Source organism: Sycon ciliatum, chromosome 6 (genome assembly GCF_964019385.1).
Source record: "Sycon ciliatum chromosome 6, ocSycCili1.1, whole genome shotgun sequence".
Lineage (NCBI taxonomy): Eukaryota > Metazoa > Porifera > Calcarea > Leucosolenida > Sycettidae > Sycon > Sycon ciliatum.
Window position 1 is genome coordinate 14,544,463 of NC_088648.1, and position 27,524 is coordinate 14,571,986.

Below are 27,524 nucleotides of genomic sequence, written 5' to 3' on the forward strand. Positions count from 1 at the left end.
ACCAATTCCGCGGGATTTTCAAAATGTCAAAATCTATTTTGGTTCTTCCTGCAAGCGGAGCAGTTTTGACGTCTCCATACATAAACCTTCTCGTCAGATTTCCGCTTCCCTTTTGTAGTATTATCACTCTTCGTCGTGGATTCGTCGGCAGTGCATGGTCATGCTGGACAGGGAGATATCGGTAGCCATTTTACGAGTGATGTTTGGAACTTTGGCGAGAGGTGAGTAAAACCAAGCTTTATCGAGTGAATACTTCTATCACTGAATAGCTTTGTTTTGGTTTGTTACACACGCATGCTGCATGTACAGAGCATTCGATTTATCAACCTCCAGTCAAGTACAGACCCAGGGAAACTTCTGTTGCAAGGGCCATCCACTACGCCGTGAAGTTGAACAGCCCCGAAGTTGTAACCTTTTATCTAAGATTGACATATTTTATCGTGATGTTGCACATGCTGATCGTCATCGCCGAACTGACCTGTTGAAGATGGTGAAGAGGAGTAAGGTTGACACTATTAATCTGGCCTGGACGTCTCTCCTCGAGAAACTGTCCAAGTTGCCAAGTCATGAGAAAATGGATGTCCTGGGTGAGTATCATCTCTTTTACTTGCCTAATGATCGTGCATAAATGTGAAACTCGTAAAAAGAAATGCAATGGTAGATTTAAGAAACTATGTGATGGTCAGGAATCAGGATACACATGGCATTATCTACCTGGATGAATACTTGTGACAATTTTAATATAGAAATACTGCGCTGTTTTCCGTGTGCGTTTTGTCCAGACCTGGAGACCACATCAGCTGTGTTTTCAAGTTTAATTTGCGGTACAGTAGTGGCAAGAAAGCCGTCCATCATGCCAGCATCATCCGCAGCAGCAACAGCAGCAGCAGCACCCCAGCCCACCGCCATAGTCAACTGCACTGCAGAGACACCAAAAAGATACCATGGTGGTTGGTATGTTGTTGCGGTGAGAAGAGAACTGGAAGCTAGCAGAAAGCCTGAGTTAACTAGCGTCAAGCCGGTGTTGGCGACCTTCGGCTATGAAATTCTGGCCAACATGTCTCCGAATCTACCAAACTTTGAGAAGATAATTGAATCTGAGACACATGAGCATCCACCATGTGTGTGTTCGTGTGTGTGCATGCACAGCGTGGGCATGTCAGTATGTGTGTGTATGTGTGTGTGTGCTGCCAAAGATGTCTCTCTTGTCGTGCCGATTGAATATGGTCCCTGATCTCTTGGCAGACTGCCGACTTTCTGCCGTCGCTCGGCGTTTCCATGTTGTCGGCCCCGCAAGGGGACAGGTGACCGTAATGGCAGTGTTTACCAGGACCAGGTTTGTGTGTATGTGTGTGTGTGTGCATGCATGCATGTATTCCAGTGTGTGTGTATGTGTGTGAATGTGCGTGCATGCGCAGTTCGTGCATGCCGTGTGTGTGCATGTACAGTTTGTGCATGCCAATGAGTACGTGCGCACCCGTATATTGGTGCGTGCATGTGCGCATGCGTAACTGCTGACACCCAAAGTTGGCAAAAAGAAGCGAGACAGAAAGGGAGAGGGATTTAGAACAGTTTAATTCGGTGTGCATTGTCAATTCTGTGATACTCGCCACAATCGGCCAAATCTGTAATTGGATTCTCAGTGTTGGTGGTGCATATACGTTGTCATGCTTCCTCTTGACATGAGACGTACTGAAAGCGGTGATGTTCTCTTACACTGAAGAAGAAAACAAGAGAAATTCCTTGACTTTATAATAATGTTGTCGTGATTTAAAAATCAATAATGTTTTAGAAACGAAGGGTCCCTCAAAAAGTCAGTGGCATACCATCTTACACCGAGAAAATTCACAGGTAGCACGTATATGAAAAGGACAATGGTTACGAGAAGTTTTTTCGTGGGTCGAACCAAGTGGCTTTGATTACTGAGGCTGAGCTATTTTCCTCGATAAATTACATCAAAAGTCACGTCACTATCCGCGCGTGAATCGGGCCTCCAGTCATACATCGCAACACTGCGATAACGCCTACCGATAAATTAGGTGTCCTCCTACTAGTAAACGAGCAGACCACTGCAAATATCTCTGTATACACGTTCTGATGGACGCTTTCTCCAAAAAAATACTCAAGGCTACTCTAAATTGCATTTGACGACGCTGAGGTACTCAAGGCACCGCAAAAATTTTGCGCGAGGCGAGCATGGATAATCAAGATTAACGGCGTTTCCACTCCCGGTATTTGACGACTCCCTGGCCTCGATCGATAAGGATCGGAACGCACCATGGATACCAATATGGCGAATGGTGTCAAGCATTTTTTCAAAAAATGCCGTCATTCGTCAGCAGGATTTTTTCTGACTATATTTTTCATTCCCGAAGTACTGTTGTGTAGCTTTTCCTTCGACCTTCATTGCATTCAGTGCTAAAACTTCCAAAGCTGTTTAGCTGTATATACTATAATTAATTTCAAAGAGGAAAACTGTAACAACTTGCTACTTGAGTACAATGTAGTATGGGTTCCGACTTACTCTTGTTGTTTGTAGCGGATTATTAGTGTGAACTTCATCTTGGTGCCGTCATGGCAGGCCGAGGTCGAGGCCGCGGACGCGGTACTCCCATGGCAGCGATCGCGGATACCCTGGGATTAGGCCGTGGTGAGCTTGCTGGACTTGCTGGTCTCATGCAGCCTCCTCCACTCTACCCGGTACGTAGCTATTCCTATTTGCTGAGTGAAAAACACTCACACGCACACACACACACACACACGCGCGCGCACGCCACACACACACACCACACGCACACACACACATACATACATACACACACGCACACACACACACACACACACACACACGCACACATAATATGTGCGTTAGCAAACATGCACTGCACCGGAGTTTTCCACAATGCCAATGGATTGTAAAGAGAATTTGAAAACGCAGCTGCAGCTGTGTTTATCTCCCCACATTGCCACCATCAATCTGCACCTACATATACAATGTAGCACACTGTTGATGTGCAAGTCCACAATCACAATCATTGCCCCAACGAGTGAAGCTATGTGTGAATCTCTCAAGAGAGGGGAGATAAGTCTGTAGTGTGAGCTGCATGTTGTACATGGATTCGTCAATGTCTGCCTTGTGCTAATTGTATCTATTCTGCCCCCCCCCCCCTCTCTCTCTCTCTCTCTCTCTCTCGCTCATGCACCACACTCACTCACTCATTACTAGCCTCGTGAGTTCAATGCCTTACCAATGGAGCCTGACAAGGAGCGCTCTGCATGTGCGACGTTCGCTCAGCACTTCCGCCTAGCTTGCCGCAAACAGCCGTATTACATCCGAAAACCAGCTGAGAAAAAGGGTTAGTGGGAGCATAGATTTACTAGATAGACTTGCACTCTTTTGTGGTTTGTTTCTTTCAACTTGCAAATGTAACTAGTGTGTGTGTGTGTGTGTGTGTGTGTGTGTGTGTGCGTGTGTGTGTATGTGTGTGTGTGTGTGTGTGTGTGTACGTGTGTGTGTGTGTGGCAGCTAGGTCAGTTTCTGGGTGCGCTTGTGCCGGAAAGGGGTCGTGCATGTTGCCATATTTTGGTTTGAGTGCTTGAAGGTGTGTTGGTGTGCTTGCCACCAGTGTTGGTTCCAGGCTACATTATATTTTTGATTTGAAACTTACTTCTGGACTTCTTCTGGCTAGTGTAAATCAACAAATATCCGGCGCATACCGTAAAGTCTTGTATAAAAGCCGCACTTGAATAGAAGCCGGAATTTTGGGCCCATCAAATCACACATAAGCCTGGTTTTAGTGTTGACATACATAGAAATACCTGTCTTGTATAGAAGCCTGTCTCATATAGAAGCCTGCAAAATTTCACGAAGAAAGTCGTAGAAGCCGCGGCTTTTATACAAGACTTAACGGTATTTATTTTCGGCTATTGTCGGCCTGGTCATAGAAGGCCGAAATTTTGCTGCAGCCGAAATTTTGTTTTGCAAGGTTCAGTGTGACAGTGTATCCGGGCAGCAGCAGTACAGGCCGAAAATTTAATGCGGCCGAAATGTGCTTTAGCCCCGGGAGGCCGAAATTTGAATGGGCAGAAAATTTGTAGACTTACAGTAGATGAATGCTTGGTCGTCAGTGATGCTGGCTATAAAGCTTGTGTCAGTTTGATAGGCAGAGAGCTAGCAGTGTTACGATTGGCAGACATACTAAATCACTAATGTTATTATAGGCAGAGGTGGCAGTGTGATTGCACAGACAATGTTACTCTTGATTAATATTACAGTAAAACCTGTAACTAACGACCACCCCTTGGGGCCAGAGAAAGCGGTCTCTTGTGGCAGGTGGTCCTTAGTTAGAAGTTTGCATTGCACAACCATAATGAATGTGAGACCGTCCGTACCTGGTGAAGTGGTCTGTAGTACCAGGCTGGTCTCTAGTCACGGTGGTCTTTCGTTACAGGTTCTACTGTACACAGAGGCAGTGCGCCTTAACCTGCAATCGTGCTCAAATGCCCGAAATGGGCAGAGCATAGTACGCAAGAGGTACACAAAAGGAAGTAAAATAGGGCTGTTTTCGTTGCTACTCAGAGTTTCATGCCAAAAACCAATCATCAGACAACAGGTTATGCTGTTCTTACACATTCAGTACTCGAATTGCATGACTTTTCATGCGTGTGTGACTTATCATGGATATGTTACTTACCGTATGTCCGCACCATTAAAGCCATGGCGGTGTATTCGATTATAAAGCCAGTCTCAGTTATAAAGCCATGGGCTTCATAAATGAAATGACATTTGAAGTATGTTTTGTAAAAATGAAGGAATAAGTACTATGCTAATAAACTTACAGCCCAGCAGGAAGGTGTGAACAAGTAGATTTAGATTGAAATTTCTATATGAACTTTGACTCTCATGGCATGGCGTAGTGGGCGAGTCAGTTTGCGTATAAAATAGCCAGGAGAGCAGCGGTGTTTCGAGTATACGGCCGTGACTTTAATGACATACGGTACCAGTTATCACAGGTGTGTGACTTATTGCAGAAGTCAGACTTACCGTGGGCGTGTTACTAGTACTTATCACATGTAGATTGTACAGTCGTCCCTCTCTAATCCAGCACCCTCGATAAACCAGCACAATTTTCAGTAGCCAAAAAGTCCTCTTCATGTACATTGCAGCAGAAAATCAGATTTGTTAATCCAGCAGCCTCCCTAATCCAGCAGAATTGCCGTGGCACAAATGCTGCCGGATTATGGAGGGACCACTGTACCAGTATGATTGCATGTAGGGGTTTAACTTTATTGTTGTTGTCGTAGTGGTTATTTTAATTCGCAAACCAAACGGGCTGATCTGCCCAGTGAAGAGGTGGCGAGTGCAGATAGAAAAAAAGGAAAAAAAGTTCACGGTTCGCGTGAGACTCGGCTGGAAGCCAGGCTTTCCGCATCCGTAGGAACGCCACCACCCTTCAAGGATCAAGGCGCAGATAGAAAGCAGTAAATTAATGAAACTGGGGAGGGATGTAATAAGGATAGAGGTGAAGAGAATCTACTAAGCCAGCGGATCATCAAACAGGACGTTTGATACTCTAGGTACTAAGGGTGTGCGGGATCTTGCTGGCCCAGAATTGGCGGAGCGTGAAGATGGCACGTATATCGCTGGGTAAGGTGTTCCACAGTTGGGCGCCCCGGAACGCGAGGCAACCCTTGCCGAACCTGGTGCAAACTGGCGGTTGGCGCAGACCCATGGTGGAGTGCAACCTAGTTGGGCCTACTGACGAAGGAACTAGGCGAGCTTGCAGATCAGAAATTGCGAGACCTCCAGACAAGAACGGTAAACTTCTGCCTGAATATCTCGGATACTCTGTATGTGTTCAATTTCAGCAGGAGGGTGTGTGCGGAGGTGTGATGCGGGAGTGCCTGTGGTGCCGCATATGAACAGCGGAGGCCATATGTACGGTTCCCAGTGACCTTGGCGCGGGGACAGTCCGTGCTACATGGTCCTTGGCCATGCACTTGAAACATGTCTGGGGCTGTCCGTGGTGGTATGTACAATACTTCTTTCACACTACTAGTACTACCGATAGTACTGTTTCCCGTGCGTATTCTGCACCGTACGGGGTTTTCAAAACCATGCTCACTCGGCGAACCCAGGTGAGAATTTTCACGCCATCATGAAAAATGGATTCTCTTTGCACCTCGTCAACTAAGTTAAGCTTCCAAATTCCCCATGGGCAGAGCAAATGTGCCCGTCATGTAGAGTAGGCTCGCAGCCGGACACATTCACTGTCACAGCGGCAACAGAGCCGTCTCTCGGTAGTACACTCACCGTGTTGCCGTCGACGACCACGCCAGTGTCAACCAGCTCGTCACGCAGGGGAGCATTGCTGACGGTGAGGACACAAGTGCCAGGTCTCCTGTGGAGGTCGATTTGCAGTACCTCCTTCAGGGAATGTCCAGCAAGGACTAGTGCTTTCGCAATAACCAGATGAGGCGTCTTCCGGTCGCAGGGGAAGTGTGCCACTGGCCTCTCCATCGGAGCTCAAAATTCTCAAACTGTCTCTCAACACAAAAATGTATACGTCTTCTGCAAATGCTGTGTTTCTTTGCTTGCATTTGTTTTGCAGGAGTTGATCGGTACACTGACCGTTACCGTGAGGTATCTCATGTCACTGATAACACCATTGGCTGGACACCAAGTAAGAGTCAACCTCCTATCTCTCTCTCTCTTTCTCTCACTCTTTCTCTCACTCTTTCTCTCACTCGTTCTCTCTCTCTCTTTCTCTCTCTCTCTTTCCCTCTCTCTTTCTCTCTCCCTCTCTCTCTCTCTCTCTCTCTCTCTCTCTCTCTCTCTCTCTCTCTCTCAGCCGTTGGTTGATTGATGATCATTGCTTACTACTCTACATACCTGTGTTTGCTTGATCTCTAGACTGGTCTAAAATGCCAGCCGAGTTGCGCATCAAGGTTCGCTCTCGTCGCCCTGGAGGAGGTTAGTCCGATTGTTGGAGAGATCAATTTCTTATTGGTTTGGATGTCTCTGCGCATCATTTCTCAGTATAGCCAAGAGTATAGCCCCCACCCCTACGGAGTGGGCAACTCTGCATAGGGTTTTTTTTGCGATGGCAGAAACTCACATGACGTGCTCACAACTATTTGCATTACGATGAAGGCCAGTGTGCGCACTGTCTAGGCGTCGTATCTGCCATGATCAGCTGAAAAGTTCAGTTGGAACTTATCAGCTGATCATGCAAACAGTTACTCTCTGTGTACTTGCATGTCAGCTTTCAAGTGCAGGATGATTAAATGTTATTGTTTCTTAATTTCTTATTTTGTTGCTTTGTTGTTTGGCCCCATTTAGCTCAAGTGAGCAAGAGCATGCGACCGAATTTGGCCGCTAATCGCAAAAGAACGGGCAACGTTGATGTGAAAAAGACGTTAGAAGTGAGTGTGCTTATATGGCAGCGTTTTTGTCGTGTCTGTGCTGTTTGCTGATCACTCTTCCACTTTAGTTCAATGGTGAATACAGTGACACGTGTGTGACCGGACACTGTGCCAAGCAGGGTCCTGTATTGACCGGACACTGTGCCAAGCAGGGTCCTGTATCGACCGGACACTGTGCCAAGCAGGGTCCTGTATTGACCGGACACTGTGCCAAGCAGGGTCCTGTATTGACCGGACACTGTGCCAAGCAGGGTCCTGTATTGACCGGACACTGTGCCAAGCAGGGTCCTGTATTGACCGAACACTGTGCCAAGCAGGGTCCTGTATTGACCGGACACTGTGCCAAGCAGGGTCCTGTATCGACCGGACACTGTGCCAAGCAGGGTCCTGTATTGACCGGACACTGTGCCAAGCAGGGTCCTGTATTGACCGGACACTGTGCCAAGCAGGGTCCTGTATTGACCGGACACTGTGCCAAGCAGGGTCCTGTATTGACCGGACACTGTGCCAAGCAGGGTTCTGTATTGACCGGACACTGTGCCAAGCAGGGTCCTGTATTGACCGGACACTGTGCCAAGCAGGGTCCTGTATTGACCGGACACTGTGCCAAGCAGGGTCCTGTGTTGACCGGACACTGTGCCAAGCAGGGTCCTGTATTGACCGGACACTGTGCCAAGCAAGGTCCTGTATTGACCGGACACTGTGCCAAGCAGGGTCCTGTATTGACCGGACACTGTGCCAAGCAGGGTCCTGTATTGACCGGACACTGTGCCAAGCAGGGTCCTGTATTGACCGGACACTGTGCCAAGCAGGGTCCTGTATTGACCGAACACTGTGCCAAGCAGGGTGCTGTATTGACCGGACACTGTGCCAAGCAGGGTCCTGTGTTGACCGGACACTGTGCCAAGCAAGGTCCTGTATTGACCGGACACTGTGCCAAGCAGGGTCCTGTATTGACCGGACGCCGTGCCAAGCAGGGTCCTGTATTGACCGGACACTGTGCCAAGCAGAGTCCTGTATCGACCAGACACTGTGCCAAGCAGGGTCCTGTATTGACCTGACACTGTGCCAAGGAGGGTCCTGTATTGACCGGACAAAATGTTCATGCACCGGCGTGCTGTGGATCGAACTTGCATCCCCGAATCAAGCGGAATCCTGTCATATCAGGACAGTTTCCGCTGCGCCAAGGGTGTCCGTTAGAGCAGGTTTTACTGTACTTTGTGTGGGTGTGGGTGTGTGTGTTCGGGTGCGTGTACTCACCTACTTTCTGCGTGTGGTGAGCTCATACGTGAGATCATTTGCATGTCCACCATGAGTCCGGGGATTTCAGGGGTGTTGGTCGTTGGGCTTTTCAAAAGCCAACGGAGTCATCTTTCCAAGATTCCATTTGAGTCTCGTTCCCCGTGAGGGAGACTAGCATGACCAGTTTCTGGCAGTGAGCACATAGAAGTACATGTACAGTGGGTGTGGGTGGGTGTGGGTGTGAAGGAGTGGGGGGGGGGGGGGGGGGGGGGAGGGGGAGGTTGCATGGTCTGGGTCACAGCACTCGCCACAGCTTACATCCATGTCTGTGTGTCTGTGTCTGTGTGCATGTTGTGTAGATGCTGGAAGCTAAAGAAAAGGAGGATGACAACACAGAGGACAAAGAAGACGAAGATGATGATGCAGTGGACGATGACTATTACAACGAGGAAGACATGGAAGAGGTCTGTACCAACGCAGCAATGTGCATGCACATCTTCTGCGGCCACTTGTTTGCGTGCTGTGCTTCTGTGGATTTGCGTGTGTGGGTGTGCGTGGGTGGGTGGGTGGGTGCACATCCAGTGCATTTGCAGATTTGCGTGCTTCTCTTGCGACGGGCGTATACATGGTACATGGTACATGGTGTGTGTGTGTGTGTGTGTGTGTGTGTGTGTGTGTGTGTGTGTGTGTGTGTGTGTGTGTGTGTGTGTGTGTGTGAGTGTGTGTGAGTGTGCGTGTGTGGGTGGGTGGGTGGGTGGGTGGGTGTGTCGTGGTCGAATCCCGGCATATTTTGAATCTTGCTTGGCATACTGTTCAAGACTGGCTAAGCGCTCACCTGGTCTGCACGGCCTCCATTTTGTGTTAGGGAATATGTTGACTGTGTGTGTGTTTATTGGTCACCCTGCTTTCGGGGACCACCTGTGGTTCAGACCGCAATATACCGGTCCCGTGGCTGCTGGCTTAGACCCGGTGCAGTTCGTGTTTATGCGCATCTTCACTAACTTACTTGTGAAACCTGGTTGAGCGATCCCCTGGTCTGTACCAGCACTTTTTTTGCCATTGAATGTGTTGACTGTGTGCAATGGTCACCCTGCAGTCATTGACCACCGGCTTCACCTGTAATGGTTAGCCCTTGCAATTATGCCAGTGGCTTCAAGTGGTGATATATGCATGTTGTCGTGCTCGATCACACACTTACCAGTACATGTACTTTCTTCAACATCTGGGGCCGTTGCCATGTGCTCGTGTTTGTGTGTCTGTGTGTGAACGCGCACCTCTGTCTATGCGTGTGTGTGTGTGTGTGTCTGTTTGTGTGTCTGTGGACCTCTGTCTATATACAGTGGTCCCTCTATAATCCGGCACCATTTGTGCCACGAAAATCTGCTGGATTAGGGAGGGTGCTGGATTAACAAATCTGATCTACTGCTGCAATGTGCATGAAGAGGACATTTGGCTACTGAAAATTGTGCCGGTTTATCGAGGGTGCTGGATTATAAAGTGCCGGATTAGAGAGGGACGACTGTATATATATAATATATGTGTGTGTGTGTGCGTCTGTGTGTGTTCATTGCATGTGCGATTCCCGACAGAACACGGACTACAACGCCACGTACTTTGATCCTGGCGAGGACTACGGTTTCGAAGACGAGGATGCCATGGATGAACCAGAGTTCTAGTAAGCTGCGCTACGGGTCATCTACTCGCAATACTCATCCATGGTTCTGATCGCCTCCTCAACCAGGGTACATGCCACTGGTGCTCAGGGCCGGGTGTATCATACGTAGTGGACTCTACGTTTTAACTCCTCTTTTTTTGTCCATTGCTGGCGATGGACAATCTTTTGAAGCGTGTGTTTGTGTTTTACCCTCCTGTGCCGTTGACCTAGTATATAGTAGTTTCTTGATATAACCTGTACTTACTTCACTCAGTACTCCATAATTATGAGAATGGTTGTGCTTGTAACTTGTTATCGTGATGAATCAGTTGTATTTGTGTCCATCCTGCCTTGAAGCTTATGCTGTATACATGACCATTGTCACTTGTGACATTCACCACTCTTTATTTCGCTGTTGCTGTGTTGTAGGTGTGTGTGTGTGTGTGTGTGTGTGTGTGTGTGTGTGTGTGTGTGTGTGTGTGTGTGTGTGTGTGTGTGTGTGTGTGTGTGTGTGTGTGTGTGTGTGTGTGTAGGTGTGTGTGTGTGTGTGCGTGTGACGTGGATTATGAGCTGTCGGTGACGAGTGCGATACCGTGAAGACTAATCACGAGTTCTTGCTGTTGTTGTGGACATTGAAATCCGGTGGAATGACCGGGGCTGGTGCCATTACTGCTTCTAGCGCGTACATGCACTGTGTGTGTGTGTGTGTGTTGCGCGTACATGCACTGTGTGTGTGTGTTCACGCACGCACTGTAAAAATGGACCCGCAATGCTCGTGGTCGTTTGATTTCTGCTCGGATTTCAATGTCCACAGCAGTACTTTGAGAATTTGAGTTCAAGTCCTCTATGAGGGACTATCTCAGAAGGGCTTGCTTTTTCCTCAACTTTGGGCTTCACTCGCCTCCCTGTGCAAGCCATGGTAGAATCTGCTTGTCGAATATTTAGTTGGTTGCATAGACATACAACTCTGCTACTGTTACAGTGTAGTCGATCATGCCCATAGGGTTGTGTGCGCATCACTTCACTTCTAACTGCAGATTGCCACATTGTGTACGTAGTTCTAAAACAGAGGTTTCCACGGAACAACATGTCTGAGGTGTCCATGATTGCACTCAGCATGCAGGCTTCAAGCTACGGAGGCCACCAACTCACAGTCCAGGAATGCTCCTCGACACTACAGGAGAGTTGGCGCTCTGGGCCCCGGCTAAATTCTGTTTCGAATTATCAGCTGCCCCCACAAGCATCGCAACGCTAGGAACTCTGCTATAGTGAATGCACCTCTGTTGTTATTGATGAGGTCCAGTTTTACGGGCCACCGCAGTACAATGTGACTCTCTGATCATAAACTGAGTATCGTACAAGACATGCAGACAATAATTATGACCATTTTAATTTCAAGTCCTTCAAAAGAAATTACGCACACGCATACAGGTGGAGAGGAACATGCCAGTGCCACAGTTCCAGCCATCCAACAACACTTCCTCAGTCCTACATGCAGTTGACACCCAAGCCAGGATCCTCTAGTGTGTAGAGCATGCAACGTTAGCAGCTCTCGCAGTATCGAGCAGCAACATCCATGCATGCTAAACAAAAAGCAAGCAAGTAGTTATATCCGATTCAGACACTGTTCTCTTGCCACTAGATTCAACACGCAGAGCGAAGTTGTATTATTTGCATGATGGTGATTGGCGTCATAAGCCCGGCAAAACCCCAGGTTGGCCAGTCGTGCTAAAAGGTCAACCGTTGGGAAATCAGGCACTTGCACTTGAAACCTTGCATACCACTTTCGCCTCTTTGCCTCCGCTGTCAGCTACAAGATGGTGAAGAATCTACAGGAACAGCAGAAAGCAACAAAGACACCAACGGCTCATAGTGGGTCTCAGTGCTCAGTGCCACATTAGAGAGGTTAAGATGCACGTTGTTTCCGACGTGACGCGCAATTTCACGTCAAATTTGGCGTAAAACTCCAAATTTCGACGTGAGCAGCAGGTCACTCGCGTTGATTTTTCGACGTGCGAGCAAATAACGCGAGCTGAACTTTCGAGTCACGTCAGAAATAACGTGCATCTTAACCTCTCTATTCATTTGTTTAGGTGTGTATGTGGTAGTAGTAGAAGTAGATTAATTTTACTAGGGGAGACCCAACAGGCGTTGCCTTTTTACTGGGAACCCTAGGTGAATTTTTGCCATGTTTACATACAGATTAAGAGACGGGGCCTGACGGCAGTCAGTGGGAAGAGCATTCCATCTGTCTGCCGCCAGGGGATGTATGTGGGTGTATTTGGGGTGTGAGTTTGGGCAGTTTCTGTGTGTCTATGTCTAAATTTCTTTTTTGGATTTGGAAGTTGGCTCACGGATGAGCCTTCAAAAATTGCAAAGCCGACTATGTTTCAAGTCGTCAATGCGGGATATTGGGAAAAGTTTTCAACTAGCAATAACCACGCCTCGGTTGGACCTCATTGGCTATGGTACTGCCACTGCGCAAAGCTGATTTCTAAACCATCATCTCCAAATGAATATACCTCAACAGGACACAGTGCCACTCATCGCAAAAGCATTCTGAAAATGACTTCAACGCTCGCCTGTCAACCTACTGTTCTTCACCTTTGAAGAATACAGCTTCAAGGCACTGCTGGCTTGTACCACACCAGCGGAACTTCCCGCAGAATATTGCCATGGCAACTGTCTGTTATCACCTTATACCAAGATATGTGACAATGCTCCCCATCCAAATCCGCAACTCAGCCTGTCATGACCACCTTCTTGAACAAGGCTTGCATGTCAGTCAGTACCTGAATGTAGTCATGCACATGCTCCTGACAAAGATCCAAGTTCTGTTTGTCCAAATGCCTTAGTATTGGCAAGAGTATATAACCCCCCAAGAGTGAGCAACTCCTGATACCCTTTCTATGGTGTACGCCGACGGCGAAAACTCACATCACGTGGTGCAGTGTCGCAGTCGTACGTTTCCAGCCCCTTTTTAGCGAGCAGCGGAATAATAATAAAGCGCTCTCTGACAGAAACTCATTGCATGCATGCAAATCCCCAGCATGATCATGGCAGATATTTGGATTGCGTGCACGCTATCCTTCGTTTGTACGTAGTACGAACGTATCTGAGACACGTGATGTGAGTTTTCGCCGTCGGAGACCCCATATGCAGAGTTCCACACTCCTGATACTCTTTGGTATTGGCTAAATTGGTAAGAGGAAAACTTCAGTCTTTTCTTTCCATTCATTTAGTGCAGGGGCTGCGCGAACGCAAACCCCCACTACCATAAATTGTGCACCCGAGTTTCCCACGTTTGGGGAAATCGCAAGCCTCAGCCCCAACGGAGTGCAATGGAGGGGCCTCATCCTGAGGGAGCCGCCGTCTTGATCACGGCGTCCCCTGTGCCAGGTAAGTATGACTTTACACTTCTTTCCTACTACAGCTAAGAACTGCTACCCACTACAGTGGCAATCATCACGACACCTCCATCAGGCTCCCACTCTCTTCTTATGCTCACGACACGAATACAGGTCAAAGCTAGGTAGCAACAGCCACTCCACCAGTCAATACCTCCCCCTGATCCTGCCATTCCCTCTCCTCTACAGCGAATTATTCGATACCATCTCCATAGCAACCCATACAATTGTCACAGTGTTAATGATTCCATTCACTTCCATCAAACGAACACAGTATAATTATACAAGTCCATTGTAAGCCTGTCCTATTGCATACACACACACACACACACACACACACACACACACACACACACACACACACACACACACACACACACACACACACACACACACACACACACACACACACACACGCGCGCGCGCAAGTCACCATCCAGCCATCAAGCTCGATGCACAATACCAATTCTGCGATGCCATGAGCATTGAGCGAAATGTTTTTCTTCATGTCGCACCAAGAGTCTTCTATGCACATACCAGCAAAATCCTGCATACCACACATAATCTAAAATGCAAGCGAGCTGAAGCATTTGAATCGCATGCTCCTGCCGTGGGAAATGTGATGAGCATCCCTAGTCGTAGAAGTTGTTGAACGTTGATCAATTCCATGCGAATCCCCAAAGCTTCCATGCGATGTTTTAATTTGCACATAAAGCGGGATTCACAGAAGCATTTTTGCGATGCGATGCGCAATGCGACGGCCGCGAAATCCCCAAATCACACCCATCCGCAGAATATCAAGCAAGGTCAACGCAAAAGTTGAGCTTGGCTCAAATTTCGCGATGCAACAAGCGATTCGGCGTGCGATTTCGACCTTTTCTGCAACAAAGTTGTACCGGCAAAGTTCAAGATTATTTTGTTTGTAGATTTCAAGACCTTAGCAAACGTGTTGCTACAGCTCTCTCTCATCCCGTACTATTTATATTTCCGGGGCCCATGGATTCGCACAACCGAAGTTCCTCCTGTGGGGCAAACTAGTTCATTGAAAACGGCACGGACAAAGCCACGGGACAGTTATACTTCATTTTGATAATTATCGAGCCCTGCTCAATGAGCAAGGACTAAAGAAAAATTCATTTGAAGACTCCTTCATTGTCCACCTCCACAGAAATCTTTAGTAAAAGGCGAAAGATTTATTCGTGGTTGAAGGTAAACCAGAGTATGAATTTCTCTAAATCCCAGACAAGCTATTTTATTACATGCTGTGCTGTAGTGCCAGTAGTTACGGAATGGGTTTGGCCCCCAGATATCCTACTAGACTGGAGAATGCAATCATACATCTTACTCACAAGTGTAGTCCGGCTTTCTAAAATAACCCAGCGTATCAAGTATTTATGTGGTCACATCCTTGCCGGCCAGCAAACTCGTCTCCATGGTTTCAGCCACATGCCATTTCATATAAGGAAACCAGCACATGCAGTCCTGCCTAAAACGAAAAACGTGTCTTAATCAGCACAGAATGATCGAAACACGGTAATTATCTGGAAACAGGAATCTTCAGGCTGAGCGGGTAAGATGTTGCCCGCTGAGTTCTGTTCTGCAAGGCTGCTTCAAATCATCCCCCGGGGAATTGACACGAAACATGCCCTTCTTCAAACCCTACGGTGTCTCCACGTGAATTCACTTTTCCCCTGGGTAGCAGCTTCACGGTCCATATGAAAACACTCCCCACTTCAGCTACAGGCGACTCCACTATAACAAACTCGGATATAGCGAATTTCGTGATACATTCTTGTAGAAGCCGACGTCCGTGCTAGGCTTCCATTCAAGTCAGGCTTCTGTTCGAACCAGGTGGTCCTACGCATGCGATCAACACCGAAGTCAGGCCTGTATTCAAAACAGGCATCTATACAAGACCGGCTTCTATGATATGCACTTTGGATTCACCAGACACAACTGCAGTTGGCACATGTGTGTCAAGCCCCGTTTTTTGCTATCCATGTGCAGAAGAAAACAATCCTTGTATCCTGGCCAAGCTATTCTGCTAGAGCTGCAGAGCTTCCACAAGTCAATCCTCGGTAGTATAGTGGTAAGTATCTCCGCCTGTCACGCGGAAGACCCGGGTTCGATTCCCGGCTGGGGAGGACATTTCTTTTTTTGTTTTTCAAAGTATAGCATAGAATACGGGAGAAGCCTCTGTCATGATATAAAACTAGATGCTATACGGTCAAAACTTGTAAGAGCAAGTTTACTCCTGTTGCTTTCCTCGCAAATGACGAAGGTGACTTCTTTCTTACTTGTAGGCGTACTTACAAGATGTTACTTGACAGAAGAGCAAGAAAGCTTATCTTTCCGTTGTCTTGCAAAGTCACAGTGCAGCCATAATAGAAACCCTTAGCAAAACATTACATGTACTTCGTAACGGTATTACCGTAAGGGAAAATACCGAGATTTCGGTTCGACCTTTAGCAAGATGCACGCTATGTTCAGTACGCTGTGCCCATGAGAATAGCAGAAGACGTTACTTCAGTAACGTCTGGCGCTAGCCAGGGTCTACACAGCTTTAATTTTGGTGTTTATTTGTTTGTTTGTGGCGGACGGACCTCCGTCTGGCGCTATCCCGTACCGTACCGTACCATCAAAGACACGAACAGCTGGTCACAATATTCAAATAGGGCTTTCAAATGCAAGATCATAACGTGAAGCAACTAGGAAGAATGTCTATTATAGGCGTATTGTGCCCCAACGGAGTGCAATGGAGGGGCCTCATCCTGAGGGAGCCGCCTTCTTGATCACGGCGTCCCCTGTGCCAGGTAAGTATGACTTTACACTTCTTTCCTACTCCAGCTAAGAACTGCTACCCACTACAGTGGCAATCATCATGACACCACTCTCGTAGTCGCATTCTCCACTTCTGCTCACCACACAAATACAGGTCAAAGCTAGCTAGCAACGGCCGCTCTGCAAGTCAGCACCTCCCCCGGATCCAGCCATTTCCCTTTCCTCTTCAACATATCAGTTGACGCCATACTATCTATCTCCATAGTAACGAACCTCTGATAACATTTCATGTTGTGTAAGTGCATGGCTTGATCCACCACCTCCTTCAAATCCCACCGTGAAGACCAGAGTAAGTATCCTACCCATCTCCTAGAGTGCATAACCCCTCAACGCCACCACTATCAGTAATAAAAGAGTAAATATTATGATCGTGTCCGTTCCCAAAGGGAATTCATGACGGCCGCTAACACCCGGTAAACCCTAGCGGCAGATGCAGCGCCTAACGGTGGGGGTGAGTGGATAAGTCTCACAACCACTGGCACAAGTGCCAAAAAAACCCATTGGCCGCATCCATGTACCCCTTGTGCCTGGTTACAAGTTCCCAGTTGACTGTGGTCCATGATACAGGTTCTTCACACTATCAGGTGTATCTTAAACTAGTGGTACACAAATTTTGGTGTTATACAAACTTGTATAAGTAATAAATTAAAAAATATATACGGGAAAGGTGTGCCAACACTATTGTACAATTGCACTATTGCGATCAGTGAGTCGAGAAATACTGCTATTTTACGACTCCACGCCTGTAACTTGTGTATGGAGCTGTGCGCCGAAAAAATATGATTTCAACTTGCAATTCAGTCGTCATAGCACTGCATGCGGGAATTACACACGAGTCGGGGAAGGGATGGGACAGAGCTCTTCCTATACAGGAGAATAACAACCACATGACTATGTAGGATTCTTGACCACACTTTCTGCTGAAAAGGACAGGAAAACATTTTCTTTATCTTTACAAATTATTGAGCCCTGCTCATTGAGCAAGGGCTAAAGAAAAATTTATTCGAAGACTCCTTCATTGTCCACCTCCACGGAAATCTTTAGTAAAAGGCGAAAGATTTATTCGTGGTTGAAGGTAAACCAGAGTATGAATTTCTCAAGATCCCAGGCAAGTCATTAATTGCATGCTGTTCTTTAGGGCCAGTAGTTACGGAAAAGGTTTGGCCAAACATATCCTAGTACACTCTACTGCACTTCCCTATCACGACTGTGGGTCAGGCCTCTAAAAAATATCTAAGAGCAGCAGACATTATGTTTCGCCGCTCCCATACCGGACAGCGACTCGTTTCTATGGAAACGGCCAACTACATAATTATGTACAGTGCTGCTCTGTAAAATCCGATCACGTGAGCCAAGTTTGCGCTATGCACCACTTGCAGTCAATTGTTCCCAAATCTAGAACTGCACAGCGCGTGGGGCACACTTTTAAACTCACGATCTATGATAGCGGGATTTCACTCAGAAGCATTGCACTTGACAAACGTACATGGGTTGAAGACTTTTGCTCGCTAATACACAAGAATATCTCACGTCTTCGCCAGACTATTGTGCAGGAGCTGAAGAGGCTCCATCAGTCAATCCTCGGTAGTATAGTGGTAAGTAGGGAGGTTCTGCTATACGTGAAACGTAGAGAAATCACGTAGAGAGCAGGTGTCTGGGTTAGAGTCTACGGCTTCGCGTGTTTTGGCTCCAGATTTCTACGCGGAGATGGGGTTCTCTACGTTGTGGCACACGCAGAGAAAATGCGTACGGATTTGCTGGGTATCGATCAACTGCATGCAGAAAACTGCCAAATATGGAAGGGGAAATTCCCAGTACACATTCCACGTGACTTCTCTAGGTGAAACGTAGAGCAGAACAGCATTTCTTTACGTTACGGGAACGCGAAGAAAGTTCGCGTGATTCTTTGCGTCGCGTTCCCAAAACGTAGAGCAGAACCTCCCTAATATCTCCGCCTGTCACGCGGAAGACCCGGGTTCGATTCCCGGCCGGGGAGGACATTTCTTTTTTTTCTCTTTTTCTTATAATAAATTTCTTTTCAAAATGAAGCAGGGTAAACGAGGCCAAATGCTACCAACGACCTGACACAAGGCACGTGACATGTATGAAGATAGATTCTGGAAGGTCGAAACTGCAAAGAGCAAGTTTATCCCTGTGGGTTTCCTCGCACCTGACGGCGTGTGCCATTGACTCCCTCTAAAGCATTAGGAGCATTGTTCCATGAAGCCTTCCTAGCTCACATCGGACCGGACGGGACACGACTGGAAGCTCGCAACGCCGATTGACAGTGTCCAGTGTGAACGCCAGGAACGGGAACTCAACCGTACGTATGATTTACTGCACGAGTACAAGGGCAATACCGGCTGATACATGACCGAACGGCGCCAGCCGTGAGGTCATTTATCAAGCCAGTATTGCCCGTGTACGAGTGCGTACGAGGCGCAGTAAATCATTTATTGCATGCTTGACCCAAACATTCCAGAAAATGGAGAGAAACCTTTCCGACTTTCTCAGTCTCCCGACACACTTGTTCAGTGGTAAACGTCGTTTGTGGTTTTGAAATTCTCTATTTCTTTACGATATCGATGGTGTTGTTGTTCGTGATTGAGCACTGCGTGTAGGAACAGGAAGTGTAGGAACAGAAAGTGAAACTGGGTTGGGCTCCACAACTTCGTCTCGAACGCATTCAGTTCGTCAAGTAGTTCGTCGGCTGCTCATCAACGCATCGATATCGATGTCAAGGTTGCATTCACCTGCTGAGGCGGCTGGTTCAGGTGGCTGGAACAAGTAAGTTATTGTCAGCTCAGTTACATGCGCGCGTGTGTGGTCTGTCATTCTCGTGCTTTGTAGTTTGTAGTCAGATCAAGTTGCTGTTTTGTGTTTCAAATTTGAAACTCCGAACAGAAGAAACTTGATCTGATCACGAACCACAAAGTACAAGAATGACAGTCCGCATGCGCGTACATGTAACTGAGCGGGCAATAACTTGCCGGGCAATACCGAGAAATACAGACCGCTGAGCAAGAGCACTCATTGGCTGTAGTACAGGCAACCCTCACGTGACATGCAATAATACCGCATACATCGGAAAGCCATGGAAGAGTAGAATGTGTTCAACTTTTCATACCGTATGCAGCGACGCCAGCATACAAATCGGCCGCATTTCGAGTGTGAACAGGAGATGACATCATGCACCGACGCACACAACTGCAACTTAGCAAGTTTGAGCATTTCGAGCACCATGTGTCCCGGTGTTACGCCCTGTACCGTCGCACCCCGTTGAAAGTGAACTGAAACAGGCTTGACTATCAGAGCGATTGAGAAACAGGAACATTTTCTTTACTGTCTCCAGCAAAGTGTATGGGGATTTTCCCAGCATAGAGGGTTTCATGTAACTGTTCACAGACACAATTCCTGTGGTGTCTTCGATCTGTCTTTTTGAATTATTTGAAAGTTGGCTCACGGATGAGCCTTCAAAAATTGCAAAGCCGACTATGTTTCAAGTCGTCAATGCGGGATATTGGGAAAAGTTTTCAACTAGCAATAACCACGCCTCGGTTGGACCTCATTGGCTATGGTACTACCACTGCGCAAAGCTGATTTCATAACCATCATCTTCAAAGACATATACCTCAACAGAACACAGTGCAAGTCATTGCAAAAGTCTCCAAAATATCATTTTAATTGTAACAACAACCACTACTTTCCACCTTTACCGTCAGAGAATACAACTTCAAGCCAAGGCAGTGCACTACATCTGCATGCTCTTCCCCGCAGAATATCACCATGGCAACTGGCTGGTACAACCGTACAGTCACACTGTTTTCAAATCATCCTTGAGAAAATATCTGCCGCCACCGCAACGCCTCATAACCGCCTCGTTGAACAAGGCTTGCACGTCAACGAGTACCTGAACATTGTTTGGTTCCGAGAGATTTTTCATTCGGTCAACAACACCTGTGATGGTCTTCGCTATGTGTATTGTTTGTCTCATGAGTGTGTAGTCCGCATCATCAATAGTTGTGTCTCTATCACCAGTGGTGAGGCCCATTCACAAAAAACGCTTTCCGTGACGCGGCTTGCAACATACAGGACCTGCGACACAAAGAAAAGCGTTTTGGCGTACTGTTGGGTGAACGCCTTTATCGCAGAGGTTCACCCAAGCTCAGCTTTTGTGACATGCGCCGCACGACTTACATGAATGGGGGGGGGCAGTTTTCTGCACTGGCGTTCAGTCAGTGCACGTGCACGTACTATGTGCACTGCATTGGGGGCTTCACTGAAACCGGCATAACAGATTGTGCATCATGGCTCAGGCAGGGTTTTAGCTCGTCGCAGGTGTTGCATGCCGCGTATCGCGTGGCACAGAGTGTTGTTTCTGAATGAGGAAAGCAACAGCATTAGCACATGATCCTAAGTGGCCGGTCACATTGAGGGAACAATCCTCAGATTATAAGCCGGGAATAATCTTTTCTGCTTTTCATCACGGTCACACTGGAGACGCACAATGAAAATAATCTCACCTACACCAGCTACATTTTTTGTCACCATCCGCTTCTGGCAGTCTATCAACTCCGCTCCTGGGCCAGAGCTGCATCAGCAAAGCCTCTAGAGTATCGCTCCACTTCAGAACGCAATAAAAAACAAGGAAACTGAAAGAAATCCAGTGGAAGCCGCGGATGATTATAATCTTCGGCGGAAAAGCGGGGCGTCGAGCTGATTTTCTCCCGCTCAGCGGCAACTATCCATGGAAACCACGTATTTTTTCAAATTTTCCCTCAGTGTGACCGGCCCCTAACAGAAACAGGGGCAAGCTACAATTTTAATCACCGAACACTCCCTTTTGCTCTTTCTTTCATTTGTTTTGTACAGGGGCTGCGCAAACGCAAACCCCACTACCATAAATTGTGCACCCGAGTTTCCCACGTTTGGGGAAATCGCAAGCCTCAGCCCCAACTGAGTGCAATGGAGGGGCCTCATCCTGAGGGAGCCGCCTTCTTGATCACGGCGTCCCCTGTGCCAGGTAAGTATGACTTTACACTGCTTTCTTACTATACCCAAGAATAGCTACTTCCTACAGTGGCATTCATTATCACACCACTCTCGTAGTCGCATTCTCTTCTTCTACCTATCACATCCGTATTGAAATGAGGCAGAAACAGCCACAGTATCTTGTCCAGATCCAGACATTTCCCTTTCATCCTCAACAAATCTTACGACTTTACGCTATCGCCAAGGTGACCAATCTCTTACAATATGTCATGACGTGTGCGCAAAATTTCCAGAAAATACATACAACACCAGCGTACTCGGACCGCCTTAAAAACTACTACACACCCAGAACAACCAGCATCCAGTCCCCAGGCTGTGTTCACATGTGAATTTTCATTAAATTATCAACCCTGGTCAAAGACCGAAAACCCACCGTTTAGGCGCTGCATCTGCGCCTTTGATCCTAGAGGGTGGTGGCGTTCCCACGGCGGATGTGGATAACTCTGCTTCCAGCCGAGTCTCACGCGAACCATGAAATTTATTATTTATTCCCGTAGCTATGCAGAAGACGTTACTTCAGTAACGTCTGGCGCTAGCCAGGGTCCACACTGCTTTAATTTGGTGTTTGTTTGTGTGTTTGTTTGTTTGTGTCACGCCTGGCGCTATCCGTATCTGACGGCAAAAAAGCATAGGATGTTATAAATTTTTCAATTCTCCTTTTTTTCAGGCATATCCTGGGATTCGAACCCGCTTCGCATTCATACCCATTCTTCCAAGTTGCTTTAGGGAGCATCTCATAAGTTCGCATTTTGTTTCTAAACGTAACGCATTTCGAAACGGGGGTAGGGGGGTAGCGCCCTTTTCGAATAGAAAAATGACTGTTCGCACATTTTCTGGAACTGTACAATCTACTACCGTGCTAGATCCCTGCAGCACATGAGTGTGTTTAGGTGGAGATCTAACTGTGTTTGCAGATCAGCTAACCCTTGCACTGCATGCATGCAGGCTACTCAGAGGTGTCAAATGTCACACCAGCCTGATCAAACCATGTACCTGGCCAGCGTTTACAGCAGTACAGTTGTTGTGGAGGAACTATGTTTGTCACGCAACGAGCGGTGGACAAAGTGAAAGGACTTCTTGCATGTGATTTTGTTGTACAGTTTGTGACAGTCGAATTGTCTCAGTGTTACTAGTTTATCGTTAGCTTACTAGTTTGCTGTTTGAATCTGCGTTTGGTTTATTTATTGTTTATTTGACACGTCTTTTCTGTGTCTTTTGTTTGGTTGACGTCATGAGGTCCCATGGCTACGCGGACTGTACTCAGTCGCGGATCCTTCTGCAGAGCTGGCTACTTTTTCGGTTGCTCTTGGATTCCTTATTTGATGCATGTAGATTTGTGTAGATTAGTGTAGTACGTTGGCGTCGTTTGCGCTGCTGTGGGTGCTTTGTAGGCGCACGTGTATGTGCACGTTCTGCTGAGGAGAGCGTTTTGGCTTTCGCTTGCGCTACTTGTTTCTTCGATATTTTCCTTTTCTAGTTAGTTGTTGTTCCTTCCGTGATGGACGGATAGCTTTCTTTCTCTCTTGTTTCACCTGTATCATATTGTTCTTGTATCCTGTAAATATCCCAAACTGAGTTGTGTGAGCTTGTTGTCGGTTGGATCAAATTATGGCGATCACGCCAGGATAGATACGCTGTTTGGATCCAGTGGCGCTGACAGGAAGTAGCCACGATGCTCGAGGAGAGGAGAGGCGCAGGATACTCGGCAGAGTCCGCGGGGGGACTGCTGTTGGAGGAGCGGTTGCTGCGAGTTGGTAAGGCCCTGGGTTTCGAGGGGAGCCGACTCGCGCAGTACGTGGAAAGAAAGGTGAAGGAGGTCAACGCTCGACGGGAGCAGGCTATCCAATGGGAGGAGGCGCGTGCTCAACGGAGGCATGCGTTCCGAGCGGCCGAAGCGGAGTTGCGAGGGGAGCGCTCTGCGGCGGAGGCTGCGTCTACTTGTGGACTAGTGGACAGCAGTGCTGTGGGGGTAATGACAGTCCCAAGTACATGTACCAGGATTACGTTTCCAATGTACAAGGAAACAACGGTTGTGTTTGACCAAGAGGCGCGTGGACGACGAGCGTCAGTGGAGAATCAGTCGGTCGCTCCAACAACCCAGCACAGTGGACAGTGCTTTGGAGTGTCAGCCATGGATACGGCTGAGGTGGAGACGGAAATGAAGGTCGTCAATGGTAACAGCGCAGTGGACACAAAAGCCGGATGCACTGTGTCGGTGGCCTGTATCGAGGCGAAAATGGAACAGCGGTGGCAGATGGAGGAGCCACCACGTGTAGCGAACAATACGCGTGAGAACCCAGCGAAGCGGTTTGAAACGCAGTGCCTAGTTGTTGCACGGAGGAAGGGTAACCAACGACCGCCAGAAAGTGATGTGCCGGAAGCCATCAAGTTGATGAAAAGATGGAATGTCAGTCGCAAGATGCAGCGCCTGGGTAACGTGCTCAGGGAAGAGTACAGCGACGATGATCAGCGGTGTCTTGCACGCAGTCGTATTGATCGTGGCGTCCGGAATACCAGAGTCGATTGTGTTGTTCGTGCATTCGTTCGTTTAGGATTGTGATCCCCAGGAAGTCCTTTGGTGGGGAGTGATGTCACGCAACGAGCGGTGGACAAAGTGAAAGGACTTCTTGCATGTGATTTGTTGTACAGTTTGTTACAGTCGAATTGTCTCAGTGTTACTAGTTTATCGTTAGCTTACTAGTTTGCTGTTTGAATCTGCGTTTGGTTTATTTATTGTTTATTTGACACGTCTTTTCTGTGTCTTTTGTTTGGTTGACGTCATGAGGTTCCATGGCTACGCGGACTGTACTCAGTCGCGGATCCTTCTGCAGAGCTGGCTACTTTTTCGGTTGCTCTTGGATTCCTTATTTGATGCATGTAGATTTGTGTAGATTAGTGTAGTACGTTGGCGTCGTTTGCGCTGCTGTGGGTGCTTTGTAGGCGCACGTGTATGTGCACGTTCTGCTGAGGAGAGCGTTTTGGCTTTCGCTTGCGCTACTTGTTTCTTCGATATTTTCCTTTTCTAGTTAGTTGTTGTTCCTTCCGTGATGGACGGATAGCTTTCTTTCTCTCTTGTTTCACCTGTATCATATTGTTCCTGTATCCTGTAAATATCCCAAACTGAGTTGTGTGAGCTTGTTGTCGGTTGGATCAAATTATGCATAATTTGATCCAACCGACAACAAGCTCACACAACTCAGTTTGGGATATTTACAGGATACAGGAACAATATGATACAGGTGAAACAAGAGAGAAAGAAAGCTATCCGTCCATCACGGAAGGAACAACAACTAACTAGAAAAGGAAAATATCGAAGAAACAAGTAGCGCAAGCGAAAGCCAAAACGCTCTCCTCAGCAGAACGTGCACATACACGTGCGCCTACAAAGCACCCACAGCAGCGCAAACGACGCCAACGTACTACACTAATCTACACAAATCTACATGCATCAAATAAGGAATCCAAGAGCAACCGAAAAAGTAGCCAGCTCTGCAGAAGGATCCGCGACTGAGTACAGTCCGCGTAGCCATGGGACCTCATGACGTCAACCAAACAAAAGACACAGAAAAGACGTGTCAAATAAACAATAAATAAACCAAACGCAGATTCAAACAGCAAACTAGTAAGCTAACGATAAACTAGTAACACTGAGACAATTCGACTGTCACAAACTGTACAACAAAATCACATGCAAGAAGTCCTTTCACTTTGTCCACCGCTCGTTGCGTGACATCACTCCCCACCAAAGGACTTCCTGGGGATCACAATCCTAAACGAACGAATGCACGAACAATACAATCGACTCTGGTATTCCGGACGCCACGATCAATACGACTGCGTGCAAGACACCGCTGATCATCGTCGCTGTACTCTTCCCTGAGCACGTTACCCAGGCGCTGCATCTTGCGACTGACATTCCATCTTTTCATCAACTTGATGGCTTCCGGCACATCACTTTCTGGCGGTCGTTGGTTACCCTTCCTCCGTGCAACAACTAGGCACTGCGTTTCAAACCGCTTCGCTGGGTTCTCACGCGTATTGTTCGCTACACGTGGTGGCTCCTCCATCTGCCACCGCCGTTCCATTTTCGCCTCGATACAGGCCACCGACACAGTGCATCCGGCTTTTGTGTCCACTGCGCTGTTACCATTGACGACCTTCATTTCCGTCTCCACCTCAGCCGTATCCATGGCTGACACTCCAAAGCACTGTCCACTGTGCTGGGTTGTTGGAGCGACCGACTGATTCTCCACTGACGCTCGTCGTCCACGCGCCTCTTGGTCAAACACAACCGTTGTTTCCTTGTACATTGGAAACGTAATCCTGGTACATGTACTTGGGACTGTCATTACCCCCACAGCACTGCTGTCCACTAGTCCACAAGTAGACGCAGCCTCCGCCGCAGAGCGCTCCCCTCGCAACTCCGCTTCGGCCGCTCGGAACGCATGCCCCCGTTGAGCACGCGCCTCCTCCCATTGGATAGCCTGCTCCCGTCGAGCGTTGACCTCCTTCACCTTTCTTTCCACGTACTGCGCGAGTCGGCTCCCCTCGAAACCCAGGGCCTTACCAACTCGCAGCAACCGCTCCTCCAACAGCAGTCCCCCCGCGGACTCTGCCGAGTATCCTGCGCCCTCACTGGCTCTCTCCTCGAGCATCGTGGCCACTTCAAGTCCTGTCAGCGCCACTGGATCCAAACAGCGTATCTATCCTGGCGTGATCGCCATAATTTGATCCAACCGACAACAAGCTCACACAACTCAGTTTGGGATATTTACAGGATACAGGAACAATATGATACAGGTGAAACAAGAGAGAAAGAAAGCTATCCGTCCATCACGGAAGGAACAACAACTAACTAGAAAAGGAAAATATCGAAGAAACAAGTAGCGCAAGCGAAAGCCAAAACGCTCTCCTCAGCAGAACGTGCACATACACGTGCGCCTACAAAGCACCCACAGCAGCGCAAACGACGCCAACGTACTACACTAATCTACACAAATCTACATGCATCAAATAAGGAATCCAAGAGCAACCGAAAAAGTAGCCAGCTCTGCAGAAGGATCCGCGACTGAGTACAGTCCGCGTAGCCATGGAACCTCATGACGTCAACCAAACAAAAGACACAGAAAAGACGTGTCAAATAAACAATAAATAAACCAAACGCAGATTCAAACAGCAAACTAGTAAGCTAACGATAAACTAGTAACACTGAGACAATTCGACTGTAACAAACTGTACAACAAATCACATGCAAGAAGTCCTTTCACTTTGTCCACCGCTCGTTGCGTGACAATGTTTATGTGCGTGTACCTGTCATTGATTGTACTTGTACTCAGTAAATGCAGTACTACTGTATGCCATTCACGACCGCTCTAGCAAAACATTCATATCCATGTACATGTACATGACTGTACAATCATGTACATAAGCATACCATAGTATGGGGCATGGACGTGTACAGTAGATAAACACAGAAAATGTGCGATAAGACTTTCGAATAGAGGGGGGAGGTAGGGGGTAAAGTCTATTCGAAATGCGTTACGTTTGCAAAATAAATGCGAACTTATGAGATGCTCCCTTACGTTATTATCTTGCGTTTGAAAGCCCTATTTGAATATTGCGGGCAGCTGTATGTGGCCAGCTGTGTTTGATGGTACGGTACGGTACGGGAGACAGTGTCGTATTACCCTCGATCGTACCTGTCCCGTCCCTATCCCCTACCGTACCGTGCCATCAAAGACGGCTGGCCACATACAGCTGCCCGCAATATTCAAATAGGGCTTTCAAACGCAAGATAATAACGTAAAGCAACTTGGAAGAATGGGTATGAATGTGAAGTGTATGGGAGAATGCATGTAGGGCGATAGTGCGGGTTCGAATCCCAGGATAGGCCTGAAAAAAAG

General features: G+C 47.6%; 2 protein-coding genes and 7 non-coding genes across 9 annotated transcripts in view; 2 read left to right on the plus strand and 7 right to left on the minus strand.

The window, feature by feature from the left end:
• The first annotated feature begins 2,433 nt into the window (after positions 1-2,433).
• LOC135819444 (DNA-directed RNA polymerase III subunit RPC7-like) lies at positions 2,434-10,728 on the plus strand. The gene is made up of 7 exons (XM_065332654.1): positions 2,434-2,700; positions 3,227-3,356; positions 6,612-6,683; positions 6,914-6,973; positions 7,343-7,425; positions 9,027-9,131; positions 10,257-10,728. The coding sequence occupies exons 1-7, from the start codon at positions 2,575-2,577 to the stop codon at positions 10,341-10,343; spliced, it is 663 nt and encodes a 220-aa protein (XP_065188726.1). The 5' UTR covers positions 2,434-2,574; the 3' UTR covers positions 10,344-10,728.
• Positions 10,729-11,653: 925 nt separating this feature from the next.
• The window catches only part of LOC135820065 (uncharacterized), a 52,390-nt gene continuing 36,519 nt past the window's right edge, over positions 11,654-27,524 (minus strand). Inside the window, exon 20 of the mRNA XM_065333370.1 lies at positions 11,654-12,150. Within this exon, the coding sequence (XP_065189442.1) occupies positions 12,073-12,150 (78 nt within the window). The 3' untranslated portion in view covers positions 11,654-12,072. The remainder of the gene's footprint in view (positions 12,151-27,524) is intronic.
• LOC135820377 (U4 spliceosomal RNA) lies at positions 12,671-12,810 on the minus strand. Its single transcript, XR_010554102.1, has one exon. It is a non-coding gene; the product is annotated as a U4 spliceosomal RNA (small nuclear RNA).
• LOC135820326 (U1 spliceosomal RNA) lies at positions 13,566-13,728 on the minus strand. The gene has a single exon (XR_010554056.1). It is a non-coding gene; the product is annotated as a U1 spliceosomal RNA (small nuclear RNA).
• On the minus strand, positions 14,829-14,951 carry LOC135820328 (U5 spliceosomal RNA). Its single transcript, XR_010554058.1, has one exon. It is a non-coding gene; the product is annotated as a U5 spliceosomal RNA (small nuclear RNA).
• On the plus strand, positions 15,801-15,872 carry Trnad-guc (transfer RNA aspartic acid (anticodon GUC)). The gene has a single exon. It is a non-coding gene; the product is annotated as a tRNA-Asp (tRNA).
• LOC135820323 (U5 spliceosomal RNA) lies at positions 17,536-17,658 on the minus strand. Its single transcript, XR_010554053.1, has one exon. It is a non-coding gene; the product is annotated as a U5 spliceosomal RNA (small nuclear RNA).
• LOC135820378 (U4 spliceosomal RNA) lies at positions 20,028-20,167 on the minus strand. Its single transcript, XR_010554103.1, has one exon. It is a non-coding gene; the product is annotated as a U4 spliceosomal RNA (small nuclear RNA).
• On the minus strand, positions 21,438-21,600 carry LOC135820333 (U1 spliceosomal RNA). The gene has a single exon (XR_010554063.1). It is a non-coding gene; the product is annotated as a U1 spliceosomal RNA (small nuclear RNA).

Coding starts and splice junctions, on each gene's coding strand:
- LOC135819444 (XM_065332654.1), top strand. CDS start 2,575: ATGGCAGGCCGAGGTCGAGGCCGCGGACGCGGTACTCCCATGGCAGCG. Junction 2,701..3,226: donor AGCCTCCTCCACTCTACCCG/GTACGTAGCTAT, acceptor ACTCATTACTAG/CCTCGTGAGTTCAATGCCTT. Junction 3,357..6,611: donor AAAACCAGCTGAGAAAAAGG/GTTAGTGGGAGC, acceptor TTTGTTTTGCAG/GAGTTGATCGGTACACTGAC.